We start from the raw sequence: 21,323 nt of genomic DNA on the forward strand, positions 1-21,323 counted from the left end.
TATAGAGAGTGTTGGCTCTCTTTGCTCTGAAGCATCTGCTACTTTATTCTCAGGCTGTGTAACATAGCATATTGTATTACCATAATCTCCTTTTTTGGTTTTTGGTTTTACTTGTTTTTCCCTTTGAGACGGGGTCTCACTGTGTAGCTCTGGCTATCCTGGAAGTCACTCTGTAGATCAAGCTGGCCTTGAACTCAGAGATCCACCTACTTCTGCTTCCTGAGTGCTAGAATTAAAGGTGTGCACCACTATGCCTGGGTATATAATAGCTTAATTTTTAATTGAAAAAAAATAAAATTGGACTCTGGTATGTTACATACAAAAACTAAACCCAGAGGGAAACAACTCAGGGAAAGCAAAACAGACAAGGAAATGCTTCAAAAGAAAATGAGACAATTGTTTTGCTCCTGAGTAGAGATGGTCCTAAGTAAACACTAACACACATGCCACAAAGGAAGGCACTATAGATTTAGCTCCTATAAAGGTTTTAAAAGACACCTTATTAAATATTAAAGGAAAACAAATCGGGCAGTCAATGTTTGCAACACATGTATTACCATTTGTGTAATATAGAGGGCCTACATTCAGTGACAGAGACAGTGCGAATTTGCAAAGGATGTGAACAGGCAGTTTAAAGTGTGATATAAATGACCAGTATTAACTTGAAATCCTGACCCATTCATTATTGTCATTATTGGTAGCATTGTCTGTTTTGTACAGCCAGTGGTCAAGCTTTGGAAGCTTTCACTATCCTAAAGTCTGAGAAGGGTTATTCTCCTATGTGTGTGTGTAAGCATGGAGAGCAAGTATTGTTCAGATGTGCTTGTTCTCTGGTCAGCAATTTAGTTTGTATGTGGTCAGTTTACACTCAATACTCAGCAGTTCTACTACTCTATTATACCTATTCTAGGAACATGATTTGAATATGTATACCAAAATGCCAGTATAGTGTGCTTATTAAACATTGTTTAAATTGAAAATTTAGAAATGCCTAAATGTCTAATTGGAGATTGGCTAAATAAATTATTGTGCAATATACCATGAAATAATGTGTCCATTTTAAAAAGGGATTTAGAATCCTATATGTTAACATGTCTTAGTCAGTATTCTGTTGCTATGAAAAGACACCATGACCAAGGCATCTCTTATAAAAGACAGCATTTAACTAAGGGCTTGCTTACAGTTTCAGAGGTCAGTCTGTTATCATCATGGCAGGGAACATAGCACCAGACAGGAAGGAGGTGTGGTGCTGGATAGGTAGCTGAGAGCTTTATATCCTGATCCACAGGCATTAGGCAGAGGGAGAGCAAGGCTTGAAACCTCAAAGCCTGCCCATTGGTGACACCTCCTCCAACAAGATCACACCTCCTAATCCTTCCCTGACAGCTCATCAATTGGGGTCTAAGCTTGAAATATATGAGTGTATGGGGCCAGTCTCATTTGAACCACCATATCACGGCATACTTTTTTCATATTAGTTTTACTGAAAACCAAGTTCTAAAGTGTTTTATTTAGTATAGCCTCAAGCTACTTTATAAATTATGTTTGCTGTACATAATATAGACAGAAAGGAATAGAAGAACCTGAGCATATACACATTAGCCTCTTAATGGTGGTTCACTGACTGGTGCCATTCTTCTCATTTTAGTAAGCTCAGTAAGAATGTTTTGTGTTTCATTTGAAGATTTAAATAGAATATACTCAGGTTTCAGTTGTATAGTTATGGGGGTAAAGGAAACCTGCGGTAGTTTTAGAGTTGTAGAAATGAAATATCAAATCAATATGTAGTTGCTTTGTGGCTGTTATATGCACCAGACATGTCAGTCTAAGGAGGCGGATACAGAGGTAAATAAACTTAGCTTGTAGTGTCTGGGAATTTAGATTTGGTGTGAAAAGTGTCTAGGATTAAGTGTGAGAATAGGGAGAATCAAAGAGTATGAGTTGGGGGAGGCCAAGCCAGTGTAAAAGCCTAAAGGATCTTTGTGCTAGAAAAGATTCAAGAGCATGAGGCATGGAGGCTGACAGAAAACGATGATAAAAGTGATGCAGAATAGCCCCAAAGAGGAAAGCAGAAGTCATAGGTTTCTCAAACCCACAGGTCCATTCTTTCAAAGCCTTTTTTTTTTCTTTTAAGTGTGGTGTGTGTGTGTGTGTGTGTGTGTGTGTGTGTGTGTGTGTGTGTGTGTTGCCTGCATGTATGTCTCTGCACCTCTGTGTATGCCTCATGCCTACAGAGGCTAGAAGAGGGCACTGAATTCCCTGGAACTAGAGTTACAGATCATTGTAGTTACCGTGTGGATTCTGGGAATCAAACATGAGTCCTTTCTAGGGCAGCAAGTGTTTTTACCTGCAGAGCCATCTCTCCAGACCTTTGTTTGTGATTTTTGTTGTTTTTAAATTGGCCTAGCATTCTGTGATCCTGGGTGTACACACAACTGACTCAACTGACTTCACACTACTAAGTCTCTGCTGGATATACTTCTTCTGTGAGGCCTTCTCCTACCACCCAGTTGTAGACAGACACCCTCTCCTAGTCTTTCAACAGATACTTATTTAGCACCCATCAGTGTACACAACAGGCAAAGTCTGCCCTCTAGGAGCCTTGTATATTATCACAAGATATTTTCCTTATTGTCTTCTTTGGCATTTTCTGTCTAAAAATCTTGTTTGATGTTTGTCTATGCCAATAAAGTCAAGAAATGCTATTTTCCTTATTTGCCACTATATTCTTGTACATAGAACAGCTCCTGGCACACGATTCATGTTTGATAAGTATTTGCTGGATGGATGGTAATGGAGGGACAGTGATGTTCTACCAGTACAATAGCAGAAAATGGGAAAGGCAGGAAAGAAATGTAGACAATTCTTGTGAGTGTACTCATGACAAATGAGGGAGATAAGAGGACAGCTCAATAGAAACACTATTGTGGTGCAATGCATCTTGTTGATGTATAAGAAATGTGAAAATAGTGAATATGAACTGTGCAGTGGAGAAAACGGCCTAGGTCACTGCCATAGCCTTGATACAAGATATCACACTTAATTCATATTAGCCATGTGATGCATGTCTACTGTAAAGTGGCTGCCTTTAAACTGAGAAGTGGGGAGGGAAAGTCATTAAGTGTAGTACTTAGTTTGTAAAGAGTAAAGCTGTTTTTGAGAAAAATGGGAGGAGTAGAAAAATTGAAGTCAAGAGAATAATGGTGGGAGAATTCTTGTTGAGTAGTTTGAGCTTCATATTGTATAGGCATGCTAAGGGTTGGGAGAATATTGGCGGAGCCTCACTACTCATGGTCAAGGAAAGCGGTAGCAGGGATTGTCCAGGAAAGCTGCTAGGATTCCATGATGAAAACAGTCCCTGATGCATCTACCTCAATGTGTTGTATGCCAAGGAGTCTGTTGCATAAAGTATTTACCATTTATTTCCAATTAGTACATCGAAAATTTGGACAAGTGTGTTAAACTTGAAGTACTGAATCTCAGCTATAATCTAATAGCAAAGATTGAGAAAGTGGACAAGCTGCTAAGACTACGTGAACTCAACTTATCATATAACAAAATCAGGTGAGTAGCTGCTCCTTTAGGTAGCATTGCAGGGCCTTCCTATCAGTGGTAGATAGACTGAGGGTACCCAGGCCATTGAAAGAGTCCATTCCCATCTGTCTGTACGTTTCAGTATCACTTAAGGATTGGATAGTATTTTACTATCATTAAAGCAGATATGTTTTTTGTACCACCTTTTTTTGTTTTTAACAATAACTTTGTCTAAATATTGTCTATCATTCTTTGCCTTATTGTATAATAATGTTTATGTGAAGAGGATGTGATTTTGATCCTTAAGATATTCCAAATAACTTGACCCTGTGTATTTATCCTCATGTTTCTTTTCCCATTGTTACAAGAAATAACACTGTGCATCTCATTTCTCATTCAGATACATATACAGATATACAATTACTGGGAGAAGTAAATGTAGTAAGACCTAGTAATGAGTAAAGCTACATATAGAAAAACTGTAATGGAGAAGATGAAGCAGGAATCAAATCTTGAAAATCTTTATACCCATTTTCCCCAACTTAGGCTTTTTAAATCAACAAATAAAAATAAATAAATAAATAAATACATACATACATACAAACATACATACAAACATACATACATACATACATACATACATACATACATACATACATACATACATCTGCAGGCCTGGAGAAATAGCTCAGCAGTGCAGAGCACTGGCTGCTCTTCTAGAGGACACAGGTTCTGTTCCCAACAACTACATGGTGGCTGACAACTGTAACTCCAGTGTCAGAGGAATCCCACACCATCTTCTGGCCTCCTGGGTACTGTGCACAGACAAATACATGTAGGCACAGCATACATACACATTTAAAAAAAGGTGGTGGGGGGGAAATAACTGTAATGACAAGAGAAGTTCTAATTACGACAGAAATGCATGTAAAACAAACAAAACCTGGGAAATCAAGTTCACAATATGCAAACTTTCAAAAGAGCTAATCTAATGAAAATAATTTAGTGAAAATAGAGAAGCTCAGGAATATTTGGTCAGTAGAGTAAATTAACTAGGGGATTAAATTAACAATTAAATTGTAGGTAGTGTAAAGGATATGCTATCAATGAAAGTTTAGTGGGATGAATGGCAGATGTTTTATTTATTTTCATTGCAGTGCATATACTCACAAGCACAGTATCATTTTAGAATGTGCCACATGTGCTGCTGCCTAGTTCATCTTTGTGAGGACAGTGTGATTATTGTGATTATTGTGGCCATCTGGACAACACCACAGCTCACAGCAGTGTGCCGCTGAGTGTCCCACTCTCAGTGACACAGCCACAGCCACCTCTTCTTCCCTGTGTTATGAGATCCTAGTGGTACCGTGGTTACCTCATAAAGACTTGACAACTTAGCTCTTTGAGGAAATTTGACTTTGGCCTCTTTCTTTAATTGTCATTCAGGAAAAAGTTAATAAACTATAGTTATGAAAAGCAGCTGAGGCTATTTACTATACACTACCATAAGAGAACTTAATCATTTTACATACTGAGTTTGATTTTGTACTCTGGTTTCCAGCAAGATTGAAGGACTAGAAAACATGTTTAACCTGCAAAAGCTAAACCTAGCAGGAAATGAAATCCAGCATATTCCAGTGTGGTTGGCAAAGAAGTTGAAATCTTTGCGAGTCCTCAATCTGAAAGGCAATAAGATATCATCGGTAAGTATTTAAAATAGCAAGATTTATTTCTCTTAAAACTTCAGTTGTTTGAATTATAGAAATCTTTGTCCATGTTCATATTGAGCATGACCCCTCTTATGCCTAATACCCGCTCTTTTCATGCTCCTTCCCCCTTCAGGTGGTCCCCTTTATTGTTCTAAAAACTTTATTCAAATTTTTTTCAGTTATTAGGAAAAAATTTAGAAATCTTAAGTTGTTTTTAAAGAATGCTATTTCTTTTAGCGTCCTTGTTTGATTGACCATATGCCAAATTCAGATATAACCTAGGATTCTTTAGTGTAATTGAACATAGGTTCATTTTGCAGACATTCCATAATAACTGAGAATTGATCTCTTAGTGTTTATTAGTATCTTAGTGAAATTAGTATCCATAATTTCATTGCACCTTCTTATATGCTTGTTGTCTAGTGTCATGCTTCATTTGTAATAAATATGTGATATGTACCTATTTTAAATTACTTTATATTCTGAGGTTGTAAATTTGATTCCCATTTTTTGAGGTAAAGTCTTAATTAATGTTTAGTTAGAAAATGCCTTTGAACATCTAATGGATAAATGTGGCACCTAATCAGTGTTACATTGGGTGTTAGAACTGGAACAATAGTGTATAACTTAAAGATAATTGTCATAGACTAAAAATGGAAAGGCACGACCAACTAAGCTACAGGCCTAGGCTGCCCTAATGTGACCTTGGAGAGTCCTTTGATGTCTATGAACTGTTTAGAGAAAAAAATTTTGTATGGCTACTTCACAGATGTCCCAAGACTCAGATGAAAGAGAGAAACGTTAAGACAATGAGTAACTAAGGCTGTATTCTTTATACCTTTAAGTGTGAAGAAACTTTGGAATACACACATTGTAACTAAGTCTATACTTTCTAACTCTTCACATGTGAAGAAGCTTTAGAATACACACCATTGTCTTTCATTTTATTGTTGATAATCTTGCTTGTTTGTTATTTACACTGAGCTGTTGGTGAGGATCCTCTCTGTAAGCCAAGCACAACTTAGACTTACAGCTGTCCTGCCTTAATCCTCACATGCTGGTGCCACAGGTGTGCTCTGCCACACTCAGCAAGTATCTTTCCTTCTATTTTTATAAAGACCTGGGAAGGAGATTCTCCATTTTACTGCAACAGCTCAAAAGCCTCAGAGTCCAAGCCTTACACCATTTTATATGTCACCTCACAGGCTGATAGGAAGTAGTAGTCATGGATCGAAATGGACCCAGTATTTCTCAAGAGTTCTTGACTTTAGGTCATACCTAATGTCTGCTAAATAACAGGAAAACTGTTCAGTATTTATTATTTGTAATCATATATCATTTTCTCATCTATATGTTTGGCATTGGCATCATTAAGGATAATATATGTTTATTTCTTTTCTGTCCCTTTCTTACATTGCTAAGTTTGGGGCAGTAGGTTTTAAAAATAGGTTTGTGGACATATTAAAAACAATCTTCTGATTTATTACTTCCTTTGTTAGTTTATGATTTTAAAGTAAAGTATTCCAATACTGCTATTGTACCATTTCAGCTCCAGGATGTAAGCAAGTTGAAGCCACTTCAAGATTTGACTTCTCTAACTCTCATTGACAATCCACTTGCAACCCTTCCTCATTACCTCCAATTTACCATTTTCCATCTCCGTTCCCTGGAAAGTTTGGAGGGTCAGCCGGTAACCACTCAGGATAGACAAGAGGCTTTCGAGAGATTCAGTTTAGGTAAGATGATACTTCAAAAACAAAGAAACTAAACTTGAATGAGGGAGGAACTTACCTTTGCAAGTTCTCTAGAGGAATAGGATCTCTAGAGGGGAAAGGCATTTGTTGCCAGACCTGAGGATCTGAGTTCATTCACCAGGACCCACTTGCTGGTAGGAGTGAACCAACTCCTACAAGTTGTCCTCTGATCTGTACACTTAAGCCATGTCCAGTAAACACACAAACAAATATTTAATTTAAAAAGATGCATATCACCACACCTGACTTTTTAAAAAAGGATAAATTATAAACCTTATAATCCTACTAAAATTTACATGGAAATGGTACCATAAATTGGTTAATTAAGCCAGGCGTTGGTGGCACATGCCTTTAATCCCAGCACTCGGGAGGCAGAGGCAGGCGGATCTCTGTGAGTTCGAGGCCAGCCTGGTCTCCAGAGTGAGTGCCAGGATAGGCTCCAAAGCTACACAGAGAAACCAAAAAAAGAATGATTAATTAAGCAAGTATCTGTTTATCATATACTATGCAGCGAAAGTTTCCTGCCTCAAAAATGATCAAGAGAGAGAATATGTAAGGTGTAAGAGGAGGAGGAATGGTGAACAGCCAGCCAAGAAAACATGACAGTCTAGCAAGATCAGAGTACCGGAAATAGTTTCAAAAGCCCAGAAAAGATTTCAAGAGAGCAAGTGGTTAACATGGTGAATGGGCTGACACATAAGACAGGCACAGAAATGGCTTTAGAATTGCATTGGGCTGAACCATGGTAGCACACACCTTAATTCCCAGAATTAGGGAGGCAGAGGCAGGCTAATCTCTGAGTTTGAGGCCAGCCTGGTCCAGGATGGCTGGGGCTACCCAAAGAAACCCTATCTCAAAAAGACAAAACAACAACAACAAAAAATTGCTTTGGATTGGATTGATGTTCTTGCCTAGAGAAGTTCAAGAGGGATGAGAACTAACGATAGACATTAGCAGATGAAAGATTGGAAGAAGATGTTTGATCAAAGACTTGAAATTCCTGTAACAGCTTTGTTCTAATATTTAGTGTGACTTTTAAGTTTAAAGGTAAATAAAAGATCCAAGACTAAGCATTCACCAATAGCTTCAAGGCCAGGAAATGGGAAGAAACAAAATGCAATTAAACCTCAAAGTTTGTAGTAATGAAATAGTATTTCTAAAATCAGAAGGAGAGACAAATTATGTCTTGATTCTTTTAGTTCATAAAAATGAGGACCCTGAGATCAGATTTTGAGAGACAGAGATCATTGATCATCTTTTGGTAGGAGGGATACTTTCTCCAGTAAAAAAGAGAGGGGAAAAATGTGTAGATGTCAGTGCTTTTGTTGTCTTGGAAGTAGGAAAACAAGGGCATACCCTTAATAAAATGGGAAGGACTGGATGGAGTATGGGAGGTTTGAGGAGAAAGGAAGATATGGTGACCATGTTAGAGTGTTGAGAAGTCGGCCTCTATTCAGTCTGAAATTGATGTTCCTCTACTTTGACCTACAAAAATGGTAGTTTCACACTGAGTGGTGGCTTAGTGAGGAAGGGGCTTTCTGAGCAAGCCAACTAACTTGAGTCCCATCCTGAAACCTGCAAAAAGGTGGAAGAGAGCCAGCTCCACAGAGCCACCCAATAATGTGTGTGTCACATTGTAAGTGATAACTATAATAAAGACCCACTCCAATTACTGCTGCACTGTCACCTCTTACTATGGGTCAGGTTCAAATCCAAGATGGTCATCTTTTCCCAAAACCCCATGGCATGTAATCTTCAAAGCAGAATCAGACTTCCTTCACTGTTGTTCTGAGAAGCACACTTTGTTTTCCAGGGAGAGAATGTAATGACAAAGTATCTATGACATTTTTATTGACAGAAGAGGTGGAGAGACTGGAAAAAGACCTGGAGAAGAAGATGGTGGAAACAGACGAGCTTAAGAACAAACAAACAAAATTTCTTGAAGAAATAAAAAATCAAGATAAACTAAATAAGTCATTAAAAGAAGAGGCCATGTTACAAAAACAGAACTGTGAGGAGCTAGAAAGCGACCTCAACACAAAAAATGAATTGGTGAGTCTGTGGTGTACATTGTTTTGGCTGTATTCTGTTAAGGTAGAGAAATTTTGCTCTTAAATTTAAAAACACAACATCCTGACTGTAGCATCTGGAAGATGGCCAAAAGGCTTTGTGAATTGTAGTTGATGTGTTAGGCTACCCAAAGGCTGAAGTGTGAGGTATGTAGTCCAGCATGAGGGGAACATGGTGCTGCACACTGGGAGGAGTTGGTCACACTGCTTAGGATATGTTTAAAATAGTTTCACAGATAAGATTATATATTATCAAAAGTTTAGAAACTGCCAGAGTTATCCAAAGGCTAAACATGTGCACCCTGTGTCATGGAGACTCCTTTTCTGTAGAAATGATAGCAGTGATGTGTAAAAGTAAGCCTGTGTTCATGCACAGACAGACAAACAGACAGACACAGACACACACAGACACACACACACACACACACACACACACACACACACACACGACATGCTTCTTCATATTAGCAAAATCTCAAATAATGGAAAGGTCCATCATTGGAATCCATGTGGTCAAATAGCTTATAATAAGCTGCTAATAAAATGAAACAAGACTGTATGTACATGGAAGGGTGCTGGGCATAGTTTCCCATGTGAAAAGTACCAAGTGGTAAAAACACTGAATCCAGCATGATCCTCCATGGACAGTACATATTGTCTGTTTGGGGAAAATGGCAAAAGAGTGACAGTTGTTTCTGAGGAGTAAATGTCAAGGAAATTTCCAAGGTGACTTTTTTATGTATCTCTGTAAAGTCTTAACTTTTACATAATTTGAATTTATAATTGAAATGTAGAGAAAAACATTAAAATGTAGAACAGTTTGGACAACAGGCAGCATAATTTGAGAAGGTGATGAACTGAGAAACTTGAGAGATCTGGAGAGGGTAAAGGAGCCAGTTGTCCAGGCTAGAGGCAACTCAGGGAGCTCTACCAGCTGCTCTACCAGCTGTCTCTCAAGAAGAGTTTGAGCTATAATCATATAAGCCAGGCCTTGAGAGGTAAATTTAAGACCTAGCAGGTACAAATTCAGGAGACATGTTTTCATTTAGTAGGGAATCTGATGGCTGTCTTGAACTACACTACTAATTAGAATACACCTGCTATCCTGAAACAAGCAGACATTAGCTGTGTGCTGGCACTTCAAAAAGGCCTCATTCACCTACTCCCTGAGGACAGGCTTTCTCTGTGTATGTAGTGCTGGCTGTCCTGGGACTCGCTCTGTAGACCAGGTTGATTTCAAACTCACAGAGATCCGCCTGCCTCTGACTCCCGAGTACTGGGATCAAAGGTGTGGGTCACTGCCACCCGGCCAAGAAAGGCCCTTTCAACACAGACAGTATGATTTTGTAAATTTACACATACACACACACACACACACACACACACACACACACACACACACACACACACACACACACACACACACACACACAGTGTGTGCACATGTGGAGGTCAGAGGACAACTTGCAGTTCTCAATTCTCTCCTTGTACTGTATGGATCCCAGGGATCAAACTTAAATCATGAGATTTGAGGGCAAGCACCTTTACCCACTGGGCCATCTTGCCAGTCCTGTGTTTTCCTTTCATTTGTTAAAATGTTACACTTTAGACAGATGTTTTATAAACTGTCAACAGTTTTGTTCTTTTTCTGTATTTTTGTTATGTCATATTATACTCTTCTGCAAGTTGTACTATTTTTATTGTTTACATTTTAAAAACCTTTTTATACATAAAAATATATATATTTATTTTAACAAATTCAGATCACAGAGATATATGCAATGGAAATGAAGGCTTTTTCTTCAGCCTCACTCCCCCAGATGTTAATATATAGCCTCTTTGTTTTCCATGCTTCTGTACTACGTATGTAATAAGTAAATTATATACTGGAATAACTTAGTGAATATTTTAAAAGGGAATCTTGTTAATACATATATGTATCTATAGACAATATAGATATATATTGCATTTTATCTTTAACAACGCCATTTTTAAAAAGTATATGTAACTCTTCCTCAGTGTTTTAAAAGTCAATGTTGTTTATTTTTTTCCATTAAATGGTTCCTCCATAATTTAGCCAATTATGAAGATAGATATTTAGATAGCTGTTTTTGCTATTGGAAATAGTACCACAGAGAAAATGTGTGTGTGTGTGTGTGTGTGTGTGTGTGTGTGTGTGTGTGTATTACACACTCACACTAATATTTCTTTAGCATAAATCACATCAGGTGGAATTACTGTGCAAATTTTTTTTTGAAATTTTGATAATAGCTCAGCGGATAAAGGCACTTGCCACTGAATGTAAAGACCCGAGTTCAGGTCTGGAACCTGCATAGTAGAAGAAGACAGCCAGCCCTTGCAAGTTGTCAACATAACACACATACACACACACCACACATATACTGCATTAAATATTTTCGATAAATGTCAATGCCTACTTAAAAAAGCTTATTATTAATTTATGTTTTTCACAGCAGTGAGTAAAAGGGTCCAACTGGGTTTACTTTTGTGAACTTATAGGAGAGAAAAAAATGGAATCTTATTAGTTTTATTTTTGTATGTTTCTGACCGATGGAGGAGTGAATATTATATATGTATTTATTGATCATTTTGTCTTCCCTTTTTAAATTACCCATTTCATTATTTTGTCTCTTTTTGTCATCCCAAAGTATTACTATATATTTAAAGGGGGAATTCTAGGTCTTATTTTGAGAGCTTAAATTTCATTTTGTCTCTTGCAGGATATATGATGATAATATCACTTTAATTGTATAATGATTTGCAATTTTATTAAGCAATTGTTTGTGCACTAAACTAACTAGTTCCTCTGTAAAAGATAAGTTGTGTTGAATTAAGTCTTTTGACAGCCGTTTAAACTGTAGTGGACCCTTATCCCCCACCATCTGCAAATACTAACCCAACTTCCTCTTAGTCATTTTGCAAACTATTTAACTCTTACCTTTCAGTGTTTCTGTTGTTCAAATGGAATGTTTACTTGTCCTGCCACCGTTATGGCCTTGTAAGGATTTAGTATAGTTCTAAATGTGAAAATAATTTCAAGTGAAGCAAGCTAAGCAATGCAAGGTGGTAAATTTATACTCAGTGATGCCATGTGTTAGAGGAAGAGTGATACCAGTACTGATAACTTTATCATTCAGTGATGAGACATCAATAGAGAAACACTAGTGGCATCAGAGCCTAGCTCTCTCCAGTGTTCCCTAGGTAATGTGTGTCTGTTTGCTTCTTCTCTTAGCCCTTATCTTGGTTTCTTGCAGGCCTTTTTCTGATGGGTCTTTATTCTTCTTTAAGGTAGTTCCTTCAGGACTGAACTGCACACTGTTTTCTGTGGTATTGCATGGTAACTTGTATTAATATGTTTGTTTACATTTTAAGTTTTGAGACTGGTTTGCCTTTTTGGGAATGTGTTTGTGTAATATGTTGTAAATGACTTTGTATACAGAATAGCAAATTTGAATGTGAGAGGAAATTTGTATTATTGTTTCTGTTTGTAATATGTTAACTGCAGTCATCTCTTGATTATCCACAGTCACTATGCTACTAGCCTACTTTCCTTGCCTCCTGTGTTGCTCTCATTTATGCACTTCTGCCAACAGATGTTTGCTGAGAGCTTATCATCATCTAAATCTAGAATTATGGAAAACACAAAAGTACTTTGTAAACAGAAACTAGTCCAGGCTTGTTCTGTGCTTCCAGTAGTGTTTGCCCCTGTTTTGGTCCTGTTGTCAATTTGCTTTGGGGTAGAAAACCTGAACTTAAGTTGATGCTGTTGATTGTGAATTGTATCTTTGAGACTTTGGTCTCTTGAGCATTCACTGAAAACATCAGTGTGGGCAATGTGCTAGACAGCCTGCAAGAGGATATTTAAGACAGCATGGTACAGAGTATTAGACTTCATGCCAGGTTATGCAGATTTGAACACTGCTGTTTGAACCAACCGCTCAGTTGGGCAAGTTGAATAACCCTCTGAGCGGGTTTTATCGACTCAGAGTGGAGTTGTGAAGCCTGGGTGAGATAGCACATGTAAATCACACAGCATCTCACTCTCAGAGAGCTCAGATCAGGGTTACTCCATTTGATGGATACTCGGGAGGTGACTGCACGGTATCTCATGCACGGATTTTGATTTCATGGTCTTGTAAAATGTTCATTTGTATGTTTTCTTCTTTTCAACTTGCATTTTGCTAATCATGAAATATTTCTGCATGCTTTTCTGTTTGAGATCAACTCTCAGACTGCCCCCCACCCCCCAAAAAAAAGAAGAGAAAAAGAAACAAATCACTTAGTGGACCTTTGAAATGAACTCAAAGGATTAATTTGGTAGTCAGGTAACCTGTGGCAAGGCAGTTAGTTCACCAATCTGGAACTCCACTTCTGCATTTTAAGTTCAGATTAGATTAGATTATCCTTACATTTTCCTTCCAGCATCTTCCAAAATCTCACAAGAGTACCCAAAAAGTTGTAATTAGAGTAAAGTTACTGTATTAAAAATTACTGATGCCACATATTTATATCTGATTGAAATTATGTACATTCCTTACCTCTCTGCTACAAAGAGTAATGTTCTGGCCAGCATGGAGGCACATGCCTGCAGTCCTAGTACTCTAGAGGCTGAGACAGAAACATCACACACACTTCCTGCCTGGGCTGCATGGCAAACCCTGGCAGACATGGTGAGACACACACACACACACACACACACACACACACACACACACACACACACACTGAGCACTCAGCTAAGATTCAGTGACTAAAGTCAGTCTTTTCATCCTCTATAAAATATCTCTCCATAAATTAAAGCAATCATTAAAATTAAAGAGTAAGGAAAGAGTTAAGTTCAATAAATTAATGTTAATAATTGGGAAAGCAGGAAGCAAATACTACAAAATGGCTGATACTTATTTTCATGTTTAGATGAAACAACACAAATTGCTTTTTAAAATTTGACCTACTATATCCTGAAATACCATACAAGCTTCAAAGGTCTTTTATGTGATCTCTTCTAAAAATGATAATTCTGTTTCATTTTTTTTTGTAATATAGGATTGTGATAAAATATTCTCAGTGTTGTGCTATTTGATGTAGCTATGGTGACAAGTACTTATATCATTATAGGATCCTGCTAATTCACTAATACTGACTCGTTTCATATTGACTAATAGCTAAAACAGAAAACAATGGAACTAACTCGAGCATGTCAAAAGCAGTATGAGCTGGAGCAGGAACTGGCCTTTTATAAAATTGATGCTAAGTTTGAACCACTAAATTATTATCCATCAGAGGTAAGTTTATTTTTTTAATTTTTTTTTCAATCTAAAATTAAAGCCAGGAGTAGGGAAGATAGGAGGAAGACAAGTGACAGGAATATTAAAGGGATTTTTTTTTTTTACCATTAATCACTCCATTTTCTTTTTAAATATGTATTTGTGTTTGTATGTGTAGGGGAGGCATACATGTGGAGGTAGACAGTTTTTGGGAATCACTCCTTTGCTTCCACTGTGTGGTTTCCAGAGGTTGAACTCAGATGATCAGGCTTGGCAGCAGGGGCCTTTGCCACAGTGCCTTTACTTGCTGAGCCAGCTCACCAGTCCCATTCCATTTTCTTGATGTAAGGATATCACCAACATAAAGTATATTTTGGTTGACTCTGTGAGTTTGGCTCATGGAGTTAAAGTAGTGTTCTAAAAAGATAAAAAGTTCCAAGGAGATCCTTGCTTATAGCCACATCTATATCGAAAGCAGTCGTCTTAGCCATCTGTTGTCTTACTCTAGGTGCAGATCAGTTAAATCCAGACTTTGAACACAAGTGCTTCAGCACCTGTGTGGTAGCCTCCTGGTATGGCTTGTTCACTGCTCTTTAGAGCCAGTGTTAGACAGCCATTATTAGTAGAAACAAGGAACTGCCAAATGTCCAAGGCCAGTAATTCCAACAGTATTATGTGTTTTTTAGATTTTAAGATTTTAATTTTAAAATGTATTAGATTGAGCTCTTACTTATATTGGCCAGGAAGCAACATAATACAAACAGCTTTTGACGGAAAGATTAAACAAGCAGTTGTATAGCTGTGGGTAGTCTTTAGTCAGTTAATCCCAGCTTTACTTGTTAGTAGAGAGAAGAATTCTTTAGAAACCATCTTTAGTTCTAGTTCTTTTTTGCTATACAGAAAAAAAAAGATAAAGAATAGCATTACATCTTTTAGCTTCTAGACTGTAAGATTAATGTAAATAAAGTCATTCTGTGATATGTTTGTCACTAATATGAATAATGTCATTAGACTGGAAGTTGCTTCTTAACTAATAAAACTATTGCTATGCTTGCTTTTAGTATGCTGAAATTGACAAACCCCCAGATGAAAGCCCTTACATTGGCAAATCCAGATACAAGAGAAACATGTTTGCCACCGAGACTTACATTCTCAGCGATGCCCAGGCAGTTCAGATCCAGAAGATGATGCCAGGGGGACAGCTTAGACATGAGCATGTTCCCCTGAGAGCCCATGCATTGCTGGATGTACAAGTGGAAGACACAGAAAAAAACATAAGTGCAGGTTAAACAAAGTTATAAGTTCTTTAAAAATATGAGACTGGGGATGTGGCTTCATGTGGAACATTTGTCTAGCATGTGTAAGGCTTTTGGCTGAGTGTCCAAAAAGTAATGCATGCATACGTACAGACAGGCAGATAGCCATAAAATAACTGAATATGCAGGTTGATTTTATCTTAAAATTTTTATTTGAACATACTGATGGTACTTAACTGTTAGATGAAAAGTCTAAAGCCTAAGTAATGATTAGTGAACCTGCTTTTTAAATGATTTCTGTGTGGTTAAGAATCAGGTTTCTGACAGTAATTGATGGCAACATGTTCAAGGAATCGATTTAATTAGAGTATGACCAGGTGGTAGTGGCGCATGCCTTTAATCCCAGCACTTGGGAGGCAAAGGCAGGTGGATCTCTGTGAGCTCAAGGCCAGCCTGGTCTACAGAGCTCCAGGTCAACCAAGGATGTTACACAGTGAAACCCTGTGTGTGTTGGGGTGGGGGGAGGTGTATGTAAATTGCATCCTACCAGCAGGCACTGAAACTACTCATTTAGAGGTATAGTTAATAATCACTGAAGCAAGTAAAGAGCCATGAGGACAGTGGTTCCTGTCCAGTAAGCTGGAATAGAGCACTTTTCTTAGGCTTAGACCCTAGGCTGGCCGCTGACACTTCCTGACATGCCCTGCAGTCTGTTTCCTCAACCATAATGTGCATCCCCCAGTCTAATTCAAGGGATCTTGCCACTCGTGGCAAACCAATACAGGAAGAAGTTAAGCCAAGAGGTATTAAAGGTACTCTGCCAGTTTCAGCTCTGAATCCACTTACCGGCTGTGTGAATGTGGAAGAAAGGGAACCCTAACTGGAGTGTGTGCACCTTGCCCCGTAGTGGAGCCCCACAGTGGACTCGTGCTCTTGTAAGGCTTCCACTAATCAGATTATTAGCACATCCTTGCTTAGTGGATAGTTACGTAGACAGTAAGGTGAAGACTGATTTCTTTTTATAACAGGAGAAAGCCCAAGTAAATAGACATGCAAACACCAGCTTTAGGAGGGTTGTGTGAGAGGACGAAGTGTGTGCAAGGGAAAAGGCAAAATGAAGTCTGAGGTAGAAAGTACCTGGCTTGAGGGCCCTTCCAGAGGGAAGTTTCTGTTTGTCTGTCTTTATTTCTTTCTGTTACTTCCCTTTTCTTTGTTTCCTTCCCTTCCTTTTTCTTCTTCGGGGCTGGGAAACAAGCCTAAGGCCTTGTGCATACTGTGTGAGTACCTTTCCTCAGGTCCAGCTCCAGCCCTCCCATACAAACTACTTTTGTTTCAGTTTTTTTGTTTGTTTGTTTGTTTTTGTTTTTTGTGTTTTTTTTTTTTTGAGACAGGGTCTCTTTATGATTCTGGCTGTCCTGGAACTCACTGTGTAGACCAGGCTGCCCTCAGAGTCATAGAGATCCACCTGCTCTGCCTTTGAGTGCTGGGATTAAAGGTGAGCATCAACACGGCCAGCTCCAAATGGTGAACTTTAAGTCTGGTCGTAAAGCATTTAATCTATAACAAAGGTGATATATTGCTAATATCCTGGGTGAATTATGACCTAGTAACATGTAAAGTAACTACTTTGCAGTGAAGTCCTAATCTCTTAAAACAGTTCACAGTGATAAGAGAAATCAAGTTCTTCTCATATTAAGAATTGTACAGATAAGAGTTCAATTCTCAGCAACCACAAAGTGGCTCACAACCACCTTGAATGAGATCTCGTGCCCTCTGGTGGCGTGCAATACTGTATACGTAATAAATAAAATCTTTAAAAAAAAAAAAGAAAGAATTGTACAGATAAAAGGATCAATTATAGTTTTTAGACTAGAGCTGAGTAAAGATGGAAGCCATCATAAGTAATACATTTCTTTGTTCTATAGTGGAACAACTTAACTAGGGTGGCGTTCATTGCAAAGAAAGAAAATGTAATAAAATCTTAAAAGTCAGCTTTTTCTTGTGTGTATATATGAGAATTATTTTAAATTTTCAGCACAAATTCGACTGTCAGAACTACATCATGAAATAGAAACAGCAGAACAGAAAATATTACAGGCTACTCAAGAATTTAAGCAACTGGAAGAAGCTATACAACAAAAAAAGGTATGTGGAGCATAGCTAAGAAAATAATTTTTAGTGTGGGTTTGCTTCCTACCTGTAGAATTGTAATAGCGGTGGTGCATGCCATTAGGAGACAGAGGCAGGAAGATCTCTGTGAGTTCAAGGCCAGCCTGGTCTATAGAATGAGTTCCAGGACAACCAGGGATATATAGTCATGTAAATCATTTTGAAATTAATTGTTGGATACTTTTAGAGTTGAATATGGTTAAAGCATTTCATTCATGATGACATCCTATTAGCATTTCACAAAATGTAGAAATAAACTACTTAAAATTGACACAAAAGGGTCTGGCTTTTTGTGTAAGAGGTTGGCTCAGAGGTTGAAAGCATTGTCTGTTCTTCCAGAGGTCCTGACTTCTGGACCAGCGTCCACATTGTAGTTCTCAGACATCTGTAATGAGATCTGGCGCCCCCTTCTGGCCTGAAGGCATACATGCAGACAGAACACTGTATACATGGTAAATAAATAAAATCTGAAGGAAAATATATTTTTAGAAAAATTGACCCAAAAAAGGGGGCTGAGAAATGGGTCAGTAGTTAAAATCAGCTACTGCTCTTCCAGAAGACCAGAGTTGGGTTCCCAACACCTATGTCAGGCAGCTCACAAATGCCTATAACTCCAGCTCCATAGGAATTCAACACTTCTGGCCTCCACAGTCATCTACCCTCACATGCACAAACCCACATGCAGATACACACATAATTAAAATAGTAAAAATAAATATTAAAAAAGTCACACAAGAAGATGTATCTGGTCTCTGATACTGTGTTGCTCCCTGACTTCTCTTCTCTGACTAAGAACCAAAAAACACCTCTGCTGTGGCATAAACACTGTCAGACACAAGATGTGTGTGTGTGTGTGGGGGGGGTGACAACCAAACACTACTTTCAGCAATTACCAAAGTATTTCATGCAGTTCAAATCCATGATGTGATAGCCGAGGGTAGCTATGTAGCTGAGGATAACCTTGAACTACCTGTTTCTCCTCCAGCATCTACCTCTCAAGTGCTGGTATTAAAGGTCTGAATCATCATCCTCAGTCCTACACTTCTGAAAAGCATTGCTACATTTGTGTAAATCTCTACATTAAAAATTATTGGCAGGAGCCAGGTGGTGGTGGTACACACCTTTAATCCCAGCACTCAGGAGGCAGAGCCCAGCCTGGTCTACAGAGTGAGTTCCAGGACAGTTAGGGCTGTACAGAGAAGCCCTGTTTTGACAAACCAAAATTAATTAATTAATTAATTATGTGTTTAATGTGGTGGCTCCGGGTTCCATGGATTAGAGTCCATGACCTTCATAGCAGCAGGCAGGCAGGAATGGTACTGGAGCAGGAGCTGAGAGATGACATCTTGAGATATAACACAAGGCAAAGTGACCTAGCTGGGAATGGCTTGGGCTTTTGGACCCTTAGAGTCTGCCCCTAGTAATACACCTCCTCTAGCAATGCCAAACCTTTATTCTTCCCAAATAACTGGAGACCAAGTATTCACATATATGAGCCTGTGGGAACCATTTTCATTCATACCACCACACCCATATCTCTTATTTTACACGTTTTCTGTAACATGGAATATTTTTTTAAATTATAGATGTTAGCTTTATAAATTGATGTTCTCCTTTGTTAATTACATGCTGGGGTTTGGGGAGAATTAGCTTTCAGAAGCAGAGAAGGACCTTCTTCTCAAGCAGTTGAGTAGTAGAATACAATTTCTAAACAAATTACGCCAGGAGGCTCTGGATCTGGAAATGCAGATGGAAAAGCAAAGGAAAGAAACTGCCGAAAAGCAGGAGGATATCAACAACCTACAGCTAGCCATAGATAGCCTGGACTTCAAAGACCCAAAGCACGTGAGTACAATAGGAATCTTGATTTGTTCTATGGAGACAGAAGATTACTATATATAGATAGTAATCTTCATCCTTTTTAATGGCAGAACTCTTTCTGAAAGTCTCTTGGTTTGAGACATGGATTTAAGTGGTGTGCTTGTGGGTGGGCATGTATGTAATTAGATACAAATATATGCTGTGTATTCAAATAAAACATTTATATCCGAAACAACCTAAGTCTTGAAAGAATAGCTTTCAATAAATGAAGGCTGCATAGTATACTTTGAGGGTGGCAATGACTGAATTTCATTGTATTTTAGAGCAAGAGAGACTTGCTTCAAGTTGCCCTGTAAATTTCTCTCTCCTTAAAGACAGAAAGGGCAGAGGCAAAGGTCTCTTGTATCTCTTTAATTCTTCATGCAAATATTCCACAAAAGCTATTTGCTGTTTCTGTTCATTTTGTCCTTAAAAATAAAACATTTCTCTAGATTTTGTTGTCCTAAGTGTGAAGTCAGATGGTAGAATGGTAGTGTCAGACTCTTAGATTTTCTGTCAGTCAATACCCTAGTAAGTCTTACTAATGGCATGTGTTTTAGCCACTATTCTGAAATATGTAAAACTATTTCTTTCATGTTTTCCTGCTGACATTTGAATTATAAAGTTATAAACTAAGAAAAATTTAAGATCTCTGGACTAACAGGAATCAAAATCTAATGTAATAAGGACAGTGCACTAGAAATGCTTTAAATACTTGACAAATTAGTCGCTCTTTAAACATGTCAGTCTTGTATGTATATGTATATGAACAGAGGAACAGGTAATTTTGACAAAGAATAACCTTATTGTCATAGGTTTAAAGTATTTTCTTTTTAAAAAGCCCCAGAAGCCGGGGTGGGGGGGGGGTGGCGCACGCCTTTAGTACCAGCACTTGGGAGGCAGAGGCAGGCGGATCTCTGGGATTTTGAGACCAGCCTGGTCTACAATAGCTAGTACCAGGACAGCCTCCAAAGCCACAGAGAAACCCTGTCTTGACCCTGCCTCCAAAAAAGCCTAAGACTATTCTTACTGAAAGTATTATTTTTAATTGTGTATGCATGCATATGTAGTAAACCTATGTATGTGTGCGTGTGCATGTGCATGTTGTATATGTGTGGAGACTAGAGGTTGATGTTAGTTTCCATCCTCATGTCCTTTCTGTCTTATTTATTTATTAATTTATTCATTCGTTCATTTATTTTTGAGACAGGACCTCTTACTGAATCTGGAGCTAAGTAATTCAGCTAGGCTGGCTGGGCAGTGAGCTTCAGAGACCCCCCACACACACCCAGGGAAGGCCTTGTGCTATGCCTGCTTTACATAAGTGCTGAGTGTCTGAGTTGAGCTTCTCACCCCGTATGCCCACCTCCCCAGAACTAAGGGTCTTGGTTGTTTTCGAGAGTTTTTGTTAGATGGAAACTCTCTTGAGAGTTTTAAGTACCATGATGTATGAAGCAGTCTTCCATCTGTGGGAGGGAGGGTTGCCCTGACAATAGAAAACTGCCCCCGAACACCCTGAGGAAGAGACAGAGCCTTTGCTTAAGTTGTTACAACAACCCTTTCCTCACAAAAGGATTAAAAACCAGAAATAAAGATAAAAAATGAAAACTAGGGGCTGGAGAGATGGCTCAGAGGTTAAGAGCACTGACTGCTCCTCCAGAGGTCCTGAGTTCAATTCCCAGCAACC

At 38.4% G+C, this 21,323-nt stretch overlaps 1 protein-coding gene across 10 annotated transcripts in view; it reads left to right on the forward strand.

The window, feature by feature from the left end:
• Positions 1–21,323, forward strand: part of Cntrl (centriolin) — an 80,324-nt gene that overhangs the window by 12,408 nt on the left and 46,593 nt on the right. For 7 of the 10 annotated variants that reach the window (XM_027423685.2, XM_027423684.2, XM_027423679.2 and 4 more), the window contains 8 exons: positions 3,434–3,564; positions 5,096–5,237; positions 6,793–6,979; positions 8,856–9,049; positions 14,250–14,369; positions 15,413–15,635; positions 17,643–17,752; positions 19,427–19,621. In XM_027423685.2, the coding sequence (XP_027279486.1) occupies positions 3,434–3,564; positions 5,096–5,237; positions 6,793–6,979; positions 8,856–9,049; positions 14,250–14,369; positions 15,413–15,635; positions 17,643–17,752; positions 19,427–19,621 (1,302 nt within the window). The remainder of the gene's footprint in view (positions 1–3,433; positions 3,565–5,095; positions 5,238–6,792; positions 6,980–8,855; positions 9,050–14,249; positions 14,370–15,412; positions 15,636–17,642; positions 17,753–19,426; positions 19,622–21,323) is intronic. The other 3 variants (XM_027423683.2, XM_027423681.2, XM_027423686.2) reach the window with 3 other exon arrangements.

This window comes from Cricetulus griseus, chromosome 6 (genome assembly GCF_003668045.3).
Source record: "Cricetulus griseus strain 17A/GY chromosome 6, alternate assembly CriGri-PICRH-1.0, whole genome shotgun sequence".
Taxonomy (NCBI): domain Eukaryota; kingdom Metazoa; phylum Chordata; class Mammalia; order Rodentia; family Cricetidae; genus Cricetulus; species Cricetulus griseus.